Source organism: Harpegnathos saltator, unplaced genomic scaffold (genome assembly GCF_003227715.2).
Source record: "Harpegnathos saltator strain DR-91 unplaced genomic scaffold, Hsal_v8.6 scaffold343, whole genome shotgun sequence".
Classification (NCBI taxonomy): Eukaryota; Metazoa; Arthropoda; class Insecta; order Hymenoptera; family Formicidae; genus Harpegnathos; species Harpegnathos saltator.
Window position 1 is genome coordinate 569592 of NW_020230143.1, and position 14693 is coordinate 584284.

Genomic DNA, 14693 nt, shown 5'->3' on the forward strand with positions numbered 1-14693 from the left:
AATAAACTCGCGTGTCCGCGAGGACGAGCTTAATCAACGGCTTCGCGGAGACCGCGCGGCGTAAGCCGCTTCCCGCGCTGCGGAGGCTCGGCGAAAATTAATCGCGCGCGACTGGCGAAATTAAAGTCGCCAAAGTCCATTTTTCTCCCAAGCTTTGCGAGGGAACGCGAGGGAACGCGAGGCGAGAGGAGTCGTCGCGATTCGCGCTTCGCGCGGAAAAGTCCTCCTCCGCGACGGCGGAGGAACGGAAGGAGTCGCTTACGTCGTGCGATTCTCTGCGCGTGCGAAGGGCAAAATCGCGTCATCGCCGTTGTTACTTTTCCATCGGCCGTGTGTTCCGGCGGAAGCGCCGCGTCATCGGCGGCCGGAAAAATCTCTATTCTTGGCGAACTATGACCACAGCGAATAATTGGAATCGTTAATGGACAAATTGTCCAACCCCGGGCGCGTCAGCGTCGAACGTTGATAAATTTGCATGTTCGGCAGCAAAGGGCAGCCATTACAAGCGGGCGCTTTCTAACCATTTCCGAGAGCCGTGGAAATTAGTTCAATTTGTTCGGTCGTTCTTCCGCAGCGGAGGAAGAGCAGGCGAAGAGGAGGAGACCACGGATCCGCCTGCTTTTTCGGCTGATTGATCGACCGCTCGATCGACCGACAACCGCTTCAGGCTTCGATGCGCGTCACGTCATGCCCGCGAAGCTACAAAATACATACGGGCGGAAATGGCGACAGGCAGGGAGAAAGAGAGAGAGAGAGAGAGAGAGGGAGAGAGAGAGAGAGAGAGAGAGAGAGACGACGCCAAGGAGCCGAAAGAAAAATAGATGTGGGCCGAAGAGCGTGGAAACTTCGCCTGGAATTCCGTTCCCTCTTCTCCTCCTCCTCCTCCTCCTCCTCGTCCCCCGCCCCTTCGGCTGTTTATACTCGACCCTCACTCGCATCCCTCGCGATTCGCGGTCGCTTCTTTATTCGTGGAACTTTCCTCGATCGCGATCGTGCGCTTTTATTTTTCTTCTCGCTCGTAAGGCGCGGCCCCGAGCGAGTGTCTAGCTTAGGAAATTGCGAGATTCGATATTTGCGCGCATGATCTTCGCTTATTAAAAGCAGCGAGCAGGCGAAAATGTATGTGTATGTGTATATTTATATATACATGCATATATACGCGGAGAGGGTAGTTCGATTCACGATACGCATCGAGAAGTGCGGATACGGCGCGTAATTGCCGGCTCTCGAGAACGTTGAGAGAGTTAAGGTCGAAGCCGAGCTGAGCTCCAATCGCTTCCGGTCGATACCTCGATGCATCTCGCTTGCGCTTTTTGTGACTTCCAAGATTTTCGATCGCTGCTCAACTGCTTTAAAAATTTCTCTCTCTCTCTCTCTCTCCCTCTCTCTCTCTCTCTCTCGCTGCATATCTCGGAAAGGCGAATTATGAGCGGTATACTTCGGAAGCGAATTAAGTCGACGTTGAAACGTACTGGAACGCGCAAACCACTTTCAAACAATGACGACGAGCAGGAGGAGAAGCACGACTAGAATAATTAAGTAATTGCATTCGGATTCGGATGGAATTAAATAGTTATACGTGCGTATTGCAGAGTTACGGCAGACCACGTACGTAGCACGTCACAGCGACAGGACAAAGGATTACGTTACGACAGCCGCGGCAAAATATAATCATTATAATGCAACATCAGCGGATCGTTATAATATACCGGAGCGTAAAATACTAAATAACGTCGATCCGACGGCAAATTCAGCGACTGCGTCGCAAAAGCGTACCGCGCGCCGCTCCGTAATGCGACTCGATGATTCGCGAAACATTATTAAAGGCCAGTAAACTCGGCCGCGGAGCACGTTCGATTGGTCGGCCGCGGCATTGAATCGAAAAAGGGAGAAAGAGGAGAGACGGAGACAGAGTGAGAGAGGCAGGGGGAGGGGGAGAGGGAACGGTGGAACCGACACCGCGAAACGCGAACGTAATCATGCGAGTTTGATCGGCGAGCGAGCGAATAATCGCACCGGCGTTCGCCGAAAGTCCGTCGCGAATTGTGTTTCCAGCTTTATGCATACTTTATCGCCGCAGGGTAGATTTTGCCGCGATTGGAAACTGGCTTGCTTGGTTGTTTGGTCACCCCGTTGTTCCCACACGACCCCGTTGCAACCCTATACGCGGGTCGTGTTATGTAAAAATAGATTAACAAAAGGAATTTTGAAAAACACAGTCGGCACGAGGCTGACATTTTGAGCGGTGCGTTATTGTTAAGGATCACCGTACCGCTGAATAACGCATTACCGTTATTTATCTCAGCGCACAAAATGAACATGCCTTTTTTGAAAAAGTGAGAAATGAAATGTAAAAAGGAGAGAGAGAGAGAGAGAGAGAGAGAGAGAGAGAGACGAAGAAGGGAAGAAGGAGGACGTTAATCGTGAATTTGTCTCGTCACCCTCGACTCGACCCAGAATGAAGGACGGAGGGATGAGGAGGTCGGGAGGAGGCTCGTCTGAATCTCGATATTCCCGTTTACGTGGCTGGAATGCAATTCCAAGGGATCCGATAAAATCGCGCTCCCTCCCCTTCGCCCACCCCTCTTCCTTCTCAGCGGGGTAAATTGTTCCCGCCGACTGTTCCGTTATTCTGGAACGGCAAATCAAGAAGTTTTGGCAACGAGCTATCCCGCGGCAAATCGAGGCAGGAAAAGAGAAAAGGCGAAAGAGAGGAGGAAGAGGAAGAGAGGAGCAGAGAGAGAGAGAGAGAGAGAGAGAGAGAGAGAGAGAGAGAGAGAGAGAGAGAGAGAGAGAGAGACGTCGAAGAGAAGTCTCAGCCCTTCGTAGCCTCTCAACCGCGTTATGTGTTCCTCTTTTGACATGCTAGTCACCCCCTCTCTCTCTCCCTCTCCCGCCCTCCTTTCCAGCCTCGTAGCTCGAGGGTAGAAGAAAGCGCATTCTTGCTGACGGATAGCAATTTGCAACGTATCGTAACTTCGGCGGAAATGCGCGGTTATCGCGGAATATCTGGGATGCTGACGAAACCCGTTGCCAAGGGGAAAGCTGTCCGCGGGGGACGGGGTAGTAATGAAGAAACGGGATGATTTGTGTCTCGATAAAGCGGGGGATATTCGCCTCGCTGCGTGACGCCGTCGGATCCGTATCACGAAATATGTTTCGCGCGGCGGTGCTTCATCGCGGTAATCCGTTGTTTCGCGAAATTATCTTCGCACGGAGATGCGCCACGATACGATGAGTGGTGGCAAAAAGCAAGGTAACGTGTATGTATGTGTGCATGCACACTGAGCTTCGAAACGGAAGTTTGAACACTTTTTCCGAACGCAGCAGATGTCCACAGCGAGAGAACTCGACTTGCGGGAATTTTTCGGAAACATGTCCTCCCATTGGACCATCGAGCTCCGAACTGCGTTCGTAGAAGTGTCCAAACCGTTTCGAAACCTGCTGTATGTGTGCGTTGCGTGTGTGTATGTGTGCAATATCTTTAGTCATTCCCGATGACGGGTCGTTCGCATTATAACGTGCCTTCACGAGACGCAAGCGATGTGTAGACCCAGACGTGCGAAATTTCTCGACGAATCGTCTCTCGCTACGCAAACGAGTTGCAGTTTTCCGCCCAACAGTCGAGCAGTGAGAAGAAGAAGAAAAAGAAGAAGAAGAGGAACAACGATCCTCTTACGCTTAACCCGCTGAGAGATGTGTACCGATTAAAGGGCGATCTATCCATGTTCGCGAAACGCACGTTAGCGGCACAGAAAATCCCCGGCATGACAGATGCTTGAATCGCGTGCGGGATAGCCGAGGGAGCCGGTCGAGGGGATGCATGCTCCTTCCTTTTTCATCGGGCGAGCGCGAGCGAGGGAGAAATGATTCGACGAAGTTTCAATATTTCGGTCACATAGCTGAGGTTTGGGAAAGCCGCGAGGGGCGTAGAGCCCGAGGCGAGGAGGGAAGGATGCGGGGGTGAAAGGAGGTCGAGAGCTTTTTTTCGCGAGAGATACGTTCTCCACGAGAAGACATCCTCCTTCTTTTCCCGCTTGCCCCTTCCCCTCCCCCACCTCCTTCTTCTCCTCCTCCTACTTCCGCGGAGGATTTCACCTCGACAAATCTTTCCCGGAAAACCTCGAACTCGTCGAAGACGCCGCGCTATCCTGCGGTAAAGTCCCGACGAAGCCCTCCCGCGATCTCGTATACTTTATTCGAGAGCGTTATAGCTCTTCCAGCGAGCTTCCAGCGAGATAATGCTGGCGCGCGAAACGTGAAATTCCAAAGTCCACTAAATCGTCGTTTTTCTTTCCTCGATATAAATTAAGAATGTCACGACAGATGAGATATTGAACGATTCGCTCACCGTTTATGTCGCAGGTTCTTCTGTTTCCCGAGGAGGGCTGGGCGAGAAGCGCGAGTAGTTCCTACTGGACCCTGACGCCGTTTTGGTGGAGTCGGAGTCGGTGCAAAGTCGTCGAGGTCGCTGGAACAAGAAGGTAAGCAGGCGACTTTAGTCAGGAAAACGGGAAAAATGGGAAAGCGGGGGGCACTCTCAATTTTGAACCTTACACGCTCAATACCGCCGCGATCTACATTGAAGTGAAAAGTAAGAAAGCTAAAGCAACAACCGTCAATTAAACGCGATGATCGAAACTTTGTGGAAGATTAAATGAAAAACAATTAAATGAAAAATCAAAATTTTTACAAATCTAACCGAGTCGAATTACCATCGTCGTTAAATTCGCGTGTTCACTCTCCGGTGAGAGCGCCCGGTGTCCCACTTTGGTCGTCACGCGCAATCGCCTCGACAGAATTATCGTTTCTTATCAGTCCGCTCGCGGTGCAATTATCGCGCGTGATAAGCCGCGTTTACGGCACGATGCAACATTCGGAGCGGTCCACAGGACGCGCATCTTGCTGCCCGTCGAGATAACAAGCTCGAGAAACGTGCACCGTACACGTAAGGGGAATAACGTACGGAGACGCAATATACCGTATCGCAGGTCATGAGACGAGAATTGGAGGGGGCTCTCTTTCCGGTGGTCGTATCACTTCGGGAAACTGGGGCTCGTCTAACTTTCCGGCGTCCATAGATTTCGGCGCCGTTAAGGTCGCCGGCGGTCGAAGCCGATAAGAAGGCTGCGATTTATAGCGATCCGTTCGATCGCGCGCGCGCGCGCGCGCGCGAGAGCGAGAGCGAGAGCGAGAGCGAGAGCGAGAGCGAGAGCGAGCAAGACGCTCCCCATCGACCCCCATTGTCTTTCACCGAATGCTGAGAGTCATGATAAATCCTCGAAGAGGTGGAGACGAGTCTCCGGGAAGCTTCGGGAGCGGCGCGAGCGCGATAAAGTCACGCGTTTTACGACGACGCCGGGAATCGAACGTTGTACTTGTCGATTCCGCGAGAATCGTCCGACGTTTTTCCCGCGAACCAAACGCGAAGAATCTCGTTCCCGGGGAGCGTTACCGTCCGATAATATACCGCCATCAAGAGGAAAACACGCGCGATACTAAATTATACGACGGGGAATCGTCCTTTTCTTATTTCCCCGCACGCGCCCCGAATGACCCCGCGAGAGATGAGACGCGCCGATATCTTTTTTATACTTCCCCCCCTTCTCCCACCCATCTCTAGATCCGCCTCTCCGTATTTGTCTCTCAGCGGCTTTTCCGAAACTCGAATTCTCTATTCCGAGGAAGTGCCGAGGGAATCCACGCGGTGCTCTAAGAGCACCGCCGTAACTGTGCGCGAGTCATACGGCGATTAATATATGGTCAGGGATGGCCGCGGGGCATCCTTAGCGCGGCGCACCGGGCATAGACGTCTCCGCAGGATCGAACGGAGTTTGCGAAGGCGACCGAAACTTGCCTAAATATCCCACGGCCGGCGGAACGGTCGTATTCCAGTCTTCCTAGCTGCAGCACGGGTTCTCCCCGCGCTGCGAGAACCCGAGCGTCTTGGCAAACACGCGCTACAACGACTCTCGCAGCACGGATCAATTCCTACGAGCCCAATTCACGTGGACACGTGTACAGCCGGCGTTAGTCCGGAGACGATACCGAGAGACGGAGAGAAACAGAGCGGGCAAACGATATTACTGCGACGAGCTGTGTCGCCTCTGACTAAGGCATCGGCGGGCGAGTTTACGCTCGCGACCCTCGAGATTCTGCATTCTCATGCTTCGATCGATGCTTCACCCTCGACTTCCGATCGCGCTGCGCTTGGTCCTCGCGCTTGATCACCGAGAGATAGTGTCCCCGTCGCGAGGTCGCCACGAGGATTCCGGGAGTCGATATTTCATTCGTATCCGCCGCGAACGTTGCTTCGTCGACGAAAATCCCGCGAGCGCGCGGTTCGAACACACCGAGAGAGACAGTTACATCGCACAGTCGTCTCGGGTCTCGTCCAAGACCGCCACTTTATTCTGATCTCCGATTGCTGCTACGCTAAAGGAAAGTTTGCCGAGGCTGGTTGGAATATCGGGACAGTTACGTCGCGGGGATCGCTCCGGATCGCACGGAGGGATCCTTATACCGGTCTGATCTCCGATCGTCGTGCTCGGTCAACAAAAGTTTCCCGACCGCGGGTTGTAACGCCGGGACAGTTACGTCGGGTTCGAGTCGATCGCTACTTTATTCCGATCCACGTCGTTGCTCGGTCAACAAAAGCTTTTACGAGCGGGCTGAAACGCGAGGACAGCCTCGGCCCTGGCCGTCGCGCCGGACCGTCGTCGTCGGCCGCGACGAAATCTCTCCCATTTATCTTCGTCGCGGACTTCGATTCTGCGACCTTCTATCCGGCGCGATGGACTGCGAGAGCGAATCCAAGCCGATCGGGGTGTATTCCGGCGCGACAAATATACGCGATAGTGCGACGAGCATACGCCAATTTGTCGGCGAATTAGCCCGCACATACATAAACCAAATCTCGCGAGGTTATCAATGCTATCGTTAGTGACACGATAGTAATTATCGATGCGATTATTCCCCCGCTAATTCGTCATGTTAATAATTACCGATCTCGCCATCTACTCTCTCTCTCTCTCTCTCTCTCTCTCTCTCTCTCTCTCTTTTCTAATTAAATAACTAGTCGCGTCAGCAGCAGATAAATAAATTCCTTCCTCTCGATATTCACGCGCCGAGAAAAGAGCTTGCTCGAATTAATGCGACAACAAACGCATCAAGTGGGTTTTGGTTAATTCAATTCACGTTCATTCCATCAATTTGTTCTCCCCTCGTGTGTACGTGCGTATCCATTTATCCACGAACAAAATCTCAATGTCGCCTCAAGTTATCGTTCCATCTCGCTCGATTTATTCTTTTCCGCAAGTGCTCACCTTCCGCAAGTGCTCGGTTACGAGTATTCGATACTCGCTGCTAGAGTTGTCGAGATGTTATCGTTAATATCGCGCCGCGTTTCACCCGCATGGTCACGTAAACCCTAGCAAGTGACGTCTACGTGTCTTTCTTCGGCGGTTCGGATTTCCCTTTGCGCGACCCTTCTTCACAAGAAAGAGCGAGAGCGAGAGAACGAGAGAGAGAGAGAGAGAGAGAGAGAGAGAGAGAGAGAGAGAGAGAGAGAGAGAGAGAGAGAGGGCGGAAGGGAAAGAGACAGAGAGAGGAAGCTGAGGAAGACAGAGCGAGACGGTGGATTCCGAGCCGAGTGTCGGATCCACCGCCGCCGTCGTTCACTTCAATGGAGGCCGTTTAAACTTTTAATGATCGTCGCCGGTCCTCGAGCGGCGGCATCTCTGCTGGAATAAGCCCCTCGAGTCGATCGTGCACTGGCGTTGGTGAACTCTCGGCCTCTTCTCTCCTGTCCTTCTTTTTCCATCTTTATGTAGAACGAAGGATTCATCCTTCCCTCATCCCCTCCTCTCTCTCTCTCTCTCTCTCTCTCTCTCTCTCTCTCTCTCTCTCTCTCTCTCTGTGTGTGTCTGTGTGTGTGTGTGTGTGTCAGACGGAGGTTTCCTCCGAGAACTCGCGCGATTTTTATCTTCCTGCTGCCTGCTCCGAACGCGCGTTCTTTTATTCCGCTCCACAAATATGTATATCTTCATATTTTCAAACACAAAAAAATCGACTTGCCTCTTTACTAAAGCTGAATGCGAAAATCGTTCGCGCGGCAAGCAGGTTACAAAATGCTACTAGCCGACGAGGGAACATTGTCGAAAAATTGGCGGAACGACACTCTTATAGAGTATGAAATCTACTTTACTCCAGCCCCTCGCTCCCTGCCTCCCTCGCGTCCTCTTTCTTTGAAAAGGCACCCCAACATCCGCCGTCACCAGTCGAGCGTAACTCCCTCCTGCTTTCCCTATTCACTCCCTTCGCGATTCGACCCTCGTTCGGCTCCGACGAGGATCGCGTTGTAGCCGAAAGACACGGCACGTAGCTAACGACGATCGTCAATTAACTTAACAATGCGAGTCCGACGACGGCGGCTCTCGCAAGTCCCGCGCCAACCACTCGGAGTTCGTGCACCGTCAAAAGTCCCCTCACTCGCCCCGTCCACTCGCGATCTCGATCGACCGAAATAATGATTTCCCTCATCTTTGGGCGATGTCGGCGGATAATACGTACGAAATAATACACGTGACAATTGCGCGTACGAAGACGAAAATATGGCGGCGAGAGGCGCGAGGGAGCGGCGGAAAGCGCCGGCTAACTTCGCCCTCTTCCACTCGCGGAAGCGACGCAACGCAAACAGCTTTCGCGAACTCTTGCAAGAGGACAGTGACCGGCGAGAGATCGCTTCCTCGCTTTTTGTCCGCATGCACAATGCCTCGCCACCCTCGCTGTACAGCTCGGGACACAAGAGGTAAGAATAAAATTGAGGGTGAGCCGATCTTCGAGGGTCTCGATCTTCCGGAGGGTTACCGCGTCGCGAGGACGTTAAGCCTGAAAAGCGGCCGAGAACTGAAGACGACCAATTGATAGCTCTTCCCTCATAGCCGAAATATCAGCAGAATTGATCGCATTCGCCCCGATATCTCTTTCCGCTGACTCTTTCCCCGGCCGCTCGGCACCTCTCGCTATCCCGCACGGATTATTCTCGAGCGAAAATTTCGGACCGCTATGATCGACACTCAATTCGCGGTTGTTGTTGTTTTTGTTGTTTCAGGTACAGTACACAGGCGAAGATGGTGGACACGGGCACAGGCACGCTTTATATTATCGGCTCGTTCAAGAGGATGACGACCGATCCTGATTTCAAGGTACCGCAATCGTACGATTCGACAGGTCGAATCTGCTGCTCCCGAAAGCCGGCCTTTATCTGTAAACTCTCGTTTCTCGCGCGATAAATCGTATCGTCGCGCCCGGCTACTTCTCGCTCACTTTTCCGCGCGTCAAGCGCTAACGTGCTCAACGTGCAACTCTTGTCACGCCAATAATGAATACGCATAACAAACTACGCGGGGGGGTCCCCCTCTGTAAATTCAATAACACGGCTTGTTAATTGCAAATAGCAAGCTCGTCGCTTGTTGCCCGGCTCGTCGAGAAATAACCTTCAACCTTTGCGCGGAGACTAGACCGCGTTATATTTTCCCATATACCGTACTCCCTGCCGTCTCACCTTGACCCGAAATTATTTAGAAACCACCGACGGCGCTGCTACCATAAATTCCCTTCCGCTGGAAATTCTTCCTCCCTCCCTCCCCCCGCCTCCCTCTCTCTCTCTCTCTCTCTCTCTCTCTCTCTCTCTCTCTCTCTCTCTCTCTCTCTCTCTCTCTCGCGAGCGTGTATAAACGCGGGCGTGTATATAATTCTCATTATCGCAAATGAAATATTTAATTCACAAGCGCGGATCGTATTTCATTCCGCGCAAATATATTTTCCGTTTCACACCCAAAGGGCAAAGTTCGCACGGTTCTCTCTCGCGAAACGATGCGCGGGCGTTTTATCGGACGCTCGCAGTCTCTCTCTCTCTCCCTCTCTCTCTCTCTCTCTCTCTCTCTCTCTCTCTCTCTCTCTCTCTCTCTCTCGCTGGCTAATCTGCAGATTGCCGGATTACGAGAAACTTTGTCCTGCGAGTGATATTTTCGCGCTCACGGAACGGCAACGAAGTGCACGTGCCGTGCATTCACCGAGCGGACGAGCGAGCGAGTGACGCGACGCGACAAATAACGACGTATCTCCGCATCGCCTCGCGTCCTCCCCGTCACCGCGCGCGAAAATATATCCGCGACGAGTGCGCGCCGTTCAATTTTCAGACGCTTTTATCGCGCGCGCTAGCGGAAGAGAGCAGGGGAGAGCGAACTGGGCGATAATTAAATAAATACAGCAACGCGGAAAACTTCATATCGCTCGCTCGCGCGCGCGCGCGCGCGTTGTAACGACTGCGCGTGTTTCCGCAGCTGCGGAAACAGGTCGAGCGCACGAATTTTCGAGCGGGCAAATTAAACGAATTAAAGGAATCGCGTCCCGCTCGCATGCAACGCCCGGCGCGAATTAACAAGATCGACGCTCAAAGCGAAAAAAAATATACCCCGCGCGCGACAATTTGAGCGAAGAGTCCGCGCGACGGCGGCGGTAGGGCTCTCGCTGCGAAAGCGAGAAAACACGCGCGACATCCAGTATAACCCGTTCGCCGATGATAAATCTCATGCTCGTCAAACACGCCGGTTATCGTGTTTATCACTGGGAATTATTGCGTCACGCTCACTCACCGTCGTTAATTACACCGGTGAGTCGCATGCGCCTGAAAAATACGATTCCACAACGTAACGAGAGCGTTAAACTTTTTATTGGAAAACGCGTCGCGTTCGCTTATCGCTGTCATGATTATACACACACACACACATGCGCGCGCGCGCACACTCGCAATGCACGCACCCTGCAAAGCATTATTTTACGGATTGAATGTTTTCGCCCAGTTTTCCTTCTCACTATTCCGCCGTGTGAAACGTTCGACGCACCAATTCGGCGCGGCGGCTCGCTCTCGAAAGAGGAAATAACTGTCCGGGCGACAACGGGGAAATAACCGATAAAAGGCGTCGACGTGTCTCGCATATGTCCGCGGCACGCCATGGGGACATCGCGGCGCGTTTTCGCGACGTTTATCGAACCGGCGGAAGAAGAGTCACGTCGCGAGCAGACTTTTTCTGCGACGGACGGAGAGACAGATAGACGTGTGTGAGAGAGAGAGAGAGAGAGGGGGGGGTAGAGAAGAGGGTTAAAGGGCGGCAGGGGGGTGAGGGGAGATTCCCGGACACCGCGCACCTACCAAATGCTAAAGTGGATGCCATTGTGCGCCGGCGGTGCGGGGGAGCCATATAGTTGGTGGCGCGCGGGATTTTACGACGGCACTAAAACGCGGAAAGCTGCGGCGTGTGCGGCGGTGGGTAGCTAGGTAGCTAGGTAGCTAGGTGGGTTGGTGGTGCGCTACAAGCCCGGTGTGTCCCCGCGATGCAGTCGCGCGCGAATGTGTACCAGTAGGTTACCGCGTCGGGCCGACTGCCGTCAGACAGTAACACGGTATCTGCGCGCCAACAGCCGACCATAGCTGTCGCGTGCAATTTTGATAGAGAGACCAGCCAGCATAAAGAACAAGCGTGCCGAACACTCCGGCTGTGCTGTGCTGCTGTGCCGCTCAGCTCGAATCGATGACGCGATCAGCCCGGCCGACCCGGGCTCGTGTCTCGTAGAGGTGTCCACCTTGTCTTGCCTGGCGTGGTTCGGATATATATTTAATTCCGCGCGCGCATTGCGGAGACCGCCGCGACGACCGCGCAACGGCGGTCGCGGTATTTCTGACTGTAAATTGTCGAGCACCGCGCGCGCGAAAGACGGTTTAATTAGCGCGGGCAAATTTGGAAGCAATTTCTTTCGCGGCGCTGCGCCGCTGCGTTCATTCGCAATTATAAACAACACACGTATGTGCGCGCATACGTACGTACGCACGCGTGCTCGCTCGCTCGCTCGCTCGTTTCAGAAAGGAAACAAAATACCACGCGAGTGGGCTGGTGCGTAGGGAAAAAATATGCCGACGTAAAAATCCGGAGTAATTTCACGGCGCGTATACTTTTATATTCTATACTTGAGAAACAAAGAGAATGAGAGGGAAAAAAAAGGAGAAAACAAATCGCGCGAGCGACGGAGCTAGGCGAGCGACTGTAACGGGAAAGAGCGGGCTTCTCCCAGGGGATTCGCGCGCACGTGAGCATGTATGTGTGCGCGCGAGCATGGTTGTAATATCGTTATCGATCTGTTGCTCTCTCTCTGTCTGCTCGCAGCTGTACCTGACGTCGAACGTCTCGTCGAGCGACTTCAATATGGGCTACAGCATGACGGGCACGCTGGAGCGCGGCTGCAAGAAGACCAACTCCTTCCAGATGACCCACTTCGCGGTGATACGGCGGCGGGACTACGAGAAGGCATACGAGGACCCGAATCCCACCTAGTGTCCGTCCACACCCACGCTCTCAGAGTGTGGGGACTGCGAGCATTACACGTAGGGGCAAGAGGGACGCACTTTCGCGCACTGCGGCCTTGCGTACTCCACGTGCGTACGCCGCGCGCGCGCGCGCGCGCGCGCGCGGAAGTGCATCCGCGCGGCGTTCCAGGTCGCTCGGGAAGGAGCGGCTCTTCGTCGGAGCATTTCGATCGCGAGCTTCCGGAAACCCCGAGACTCCCGGCCCGCGCGCGGCCGAGGGCTTCCCAGATCGGCGCGACCTGGTCGGGAGCGTTCGCGATCGAGAAGCGGCCGGGGACACCTGTGTAATGTTAGGCCGCCAACTCGCCGGTTGAATCACCGACAATATTGCCAGGAAGGAAAGTAAAGGAAACGAGGGAGGATGCGCGCAGAGAGAGAGAGAGAGGGAGAGAGGGAGTGAAAAGCAGCGGTAGAGTTGTTGCGAGAGAGAGAAAAGAGAGACGCAGAGATAGGCAAAGGCAGGTGAAGATGGGTGAAGAGAGAAAGGCGACGGGGATGAGACGGGGGTCGTTAAGGAAACACCGCAATTGGAGCGTTGTGTACTCTTCGCTTGCAGAAGTTCACAAGGACGAGAGATAATCAAGATAGAGTGCGAAGGAGAAGGAGTCTTAATTTACGCAGAATCAACATCAGTCCGCGGCTACGAGAGATCACAGGGACGCTGGGTGGATGAGAGATGTGCGGGTCAAGACAGGAAGTGGATTATGGGAAGAGGTGGATGTTGAGCCTTAATTCGCCGACGGGATAAATATTTCCTCCCCGATTATAATATTATTTTCAAGCCGCTGGCCTGCATCGCGCCTGCACACGTGCGACGCACATAACTCGAGTAATTTTGCCTTTCGCGAAGAGGCCGAAAATTGGCGGGCTGACGGATTCACACATGGTGTCCCCGGTAGCTCGAGATCTGCCGAAGCGAAGTGTATTCCCAGGTGAAAGCGCTATTCCCGAAAGCTCGCGGACGGGAGGACCGGACGGCCGCCGACTCGACGATCGGAAGGACTCGGATCGGAAGGTAAGAAGGAAGCCGCAGGATCGTCGGCGATCGGACGAGGAACGAACGTGTGACATATACCAAAGCCGAGTGGCGGCCCCTCGCAGCACGCGCGACAGCCAAACGTCCAAAGATAGTTCGTAATTTAGATCGAATTAATTAGCTCTTAATAAAAGCGCTAACGAGCGACGCATAAATAAGCGGCGGTATAATACAGAGAGAGAGAGAGAGAGAGAGAGAGAGAGAGAGAGAGAGAGGGGGGAAGGCGAGAGACGTGTTGACTGAGAGGCGGCAAACTGTTTACCAAAGTACTAGCACGTAAGTCTGCAAGTTCGCCGGCGATAACCCAATGTCGCAGCGCACCTCCCCAGTCCCTCAAAAGGTACACTGCTTCTCATCGACCGACGACGCATCGACGAGATTCGAGACTCGCGCGTGTGCAATTAGTAAGCGACTATAGCGACTTAAGGCTTCTTCTCTCGGCGTGAATTCATGGCGCTCAATTGCCTAGGCTAGGGTTATTGTGCCAATTCGAAGCCATCGTTGACGAAAGCGCTGTACCTGACAATTACCGCGAGAACGCGCGCGCCAAGTCCGTGCCGTGGCGAAACGATGCTTCCGCCCGGCGATTTCTAAGCGCGGTTCAGTCGGACGTAATAATAATCGTCGCCGTCCCGAAAGACGTCCGAGAAGAATCCGCGGAAGCTATCTCCCGGGAAATTAAGAACGTCTTTCGGTCTTTCGTGCCGCGCCGATCGCGCCAACGGCTACTACGGCGTCCCCGGGAACGACGCTCGCGCGTTCTGGAGCAGGGGGTGTACGTGCCATTTTACTACACGTTTCGCCGCGATATGTGTGGTCCGCGAATAAAAATTTATCGCGTCTCTGGATTGTCGCGCGCGAGCGCCGGCCAATTCCGCTCGGAGCGACGCAGAGAGAGAGCACCGCCGCTGATCTACGAGGGAATCCCGGATAACGTGTTCGCGGAGCATACGAGTATACCTCGCTGGAATTTCAAGTGTAATTACATTTTGTATGTATTACGCGTTTACATTTTGCGTTTGAGAGCTCGTCGGGAGGATTTCATATGACGGCGGCGGTGGCCCGTCAGCCGAGCAGGCTGGCACAGGGCCGGTTATAAATATCGTTTCGCCTGGCACTGGCTTTATAGGCAGTATAGCTGTAGCGTGTAGCCGGCTTACAAGGTATTTCAAAGCTTGTTACGCGCCCCTTTCTTTGAGTCACCGCCGACGCCGCTCGAAGGAAGAAAGCCCC

General features: G+C 53.7%; 1 protein-coding gene across 1 annotated transcript in view; it reads left to right on the plus strand.

Moving 5' to 3' along the window:
• Positions 1-13815, plus strand: part of LOC105180712 (uncharacterized) — a 39536-nt gene extending 25721 nt beyond the window's left edge. The window contains exons 3-5 of the mRNA XM_011136992.3: positions 4366-4484; positions 9113-9206; positions 12225-13815. Of these exons, the coding sequence (XP_011135294.1) occupies positions 4366-4484; positions 9113-9206; positions 12225-12392 (381 nt within the window). The 3' untranslated portion in view covers positions 12393-13815. The remainder of the gene's footprint in view (positions 1-4365; positions 4485-9112; positions 9207-12224) is intronic.
• The last annotated feature ends 878 nt before the right edge of the window (positions 13816-14693 follow it).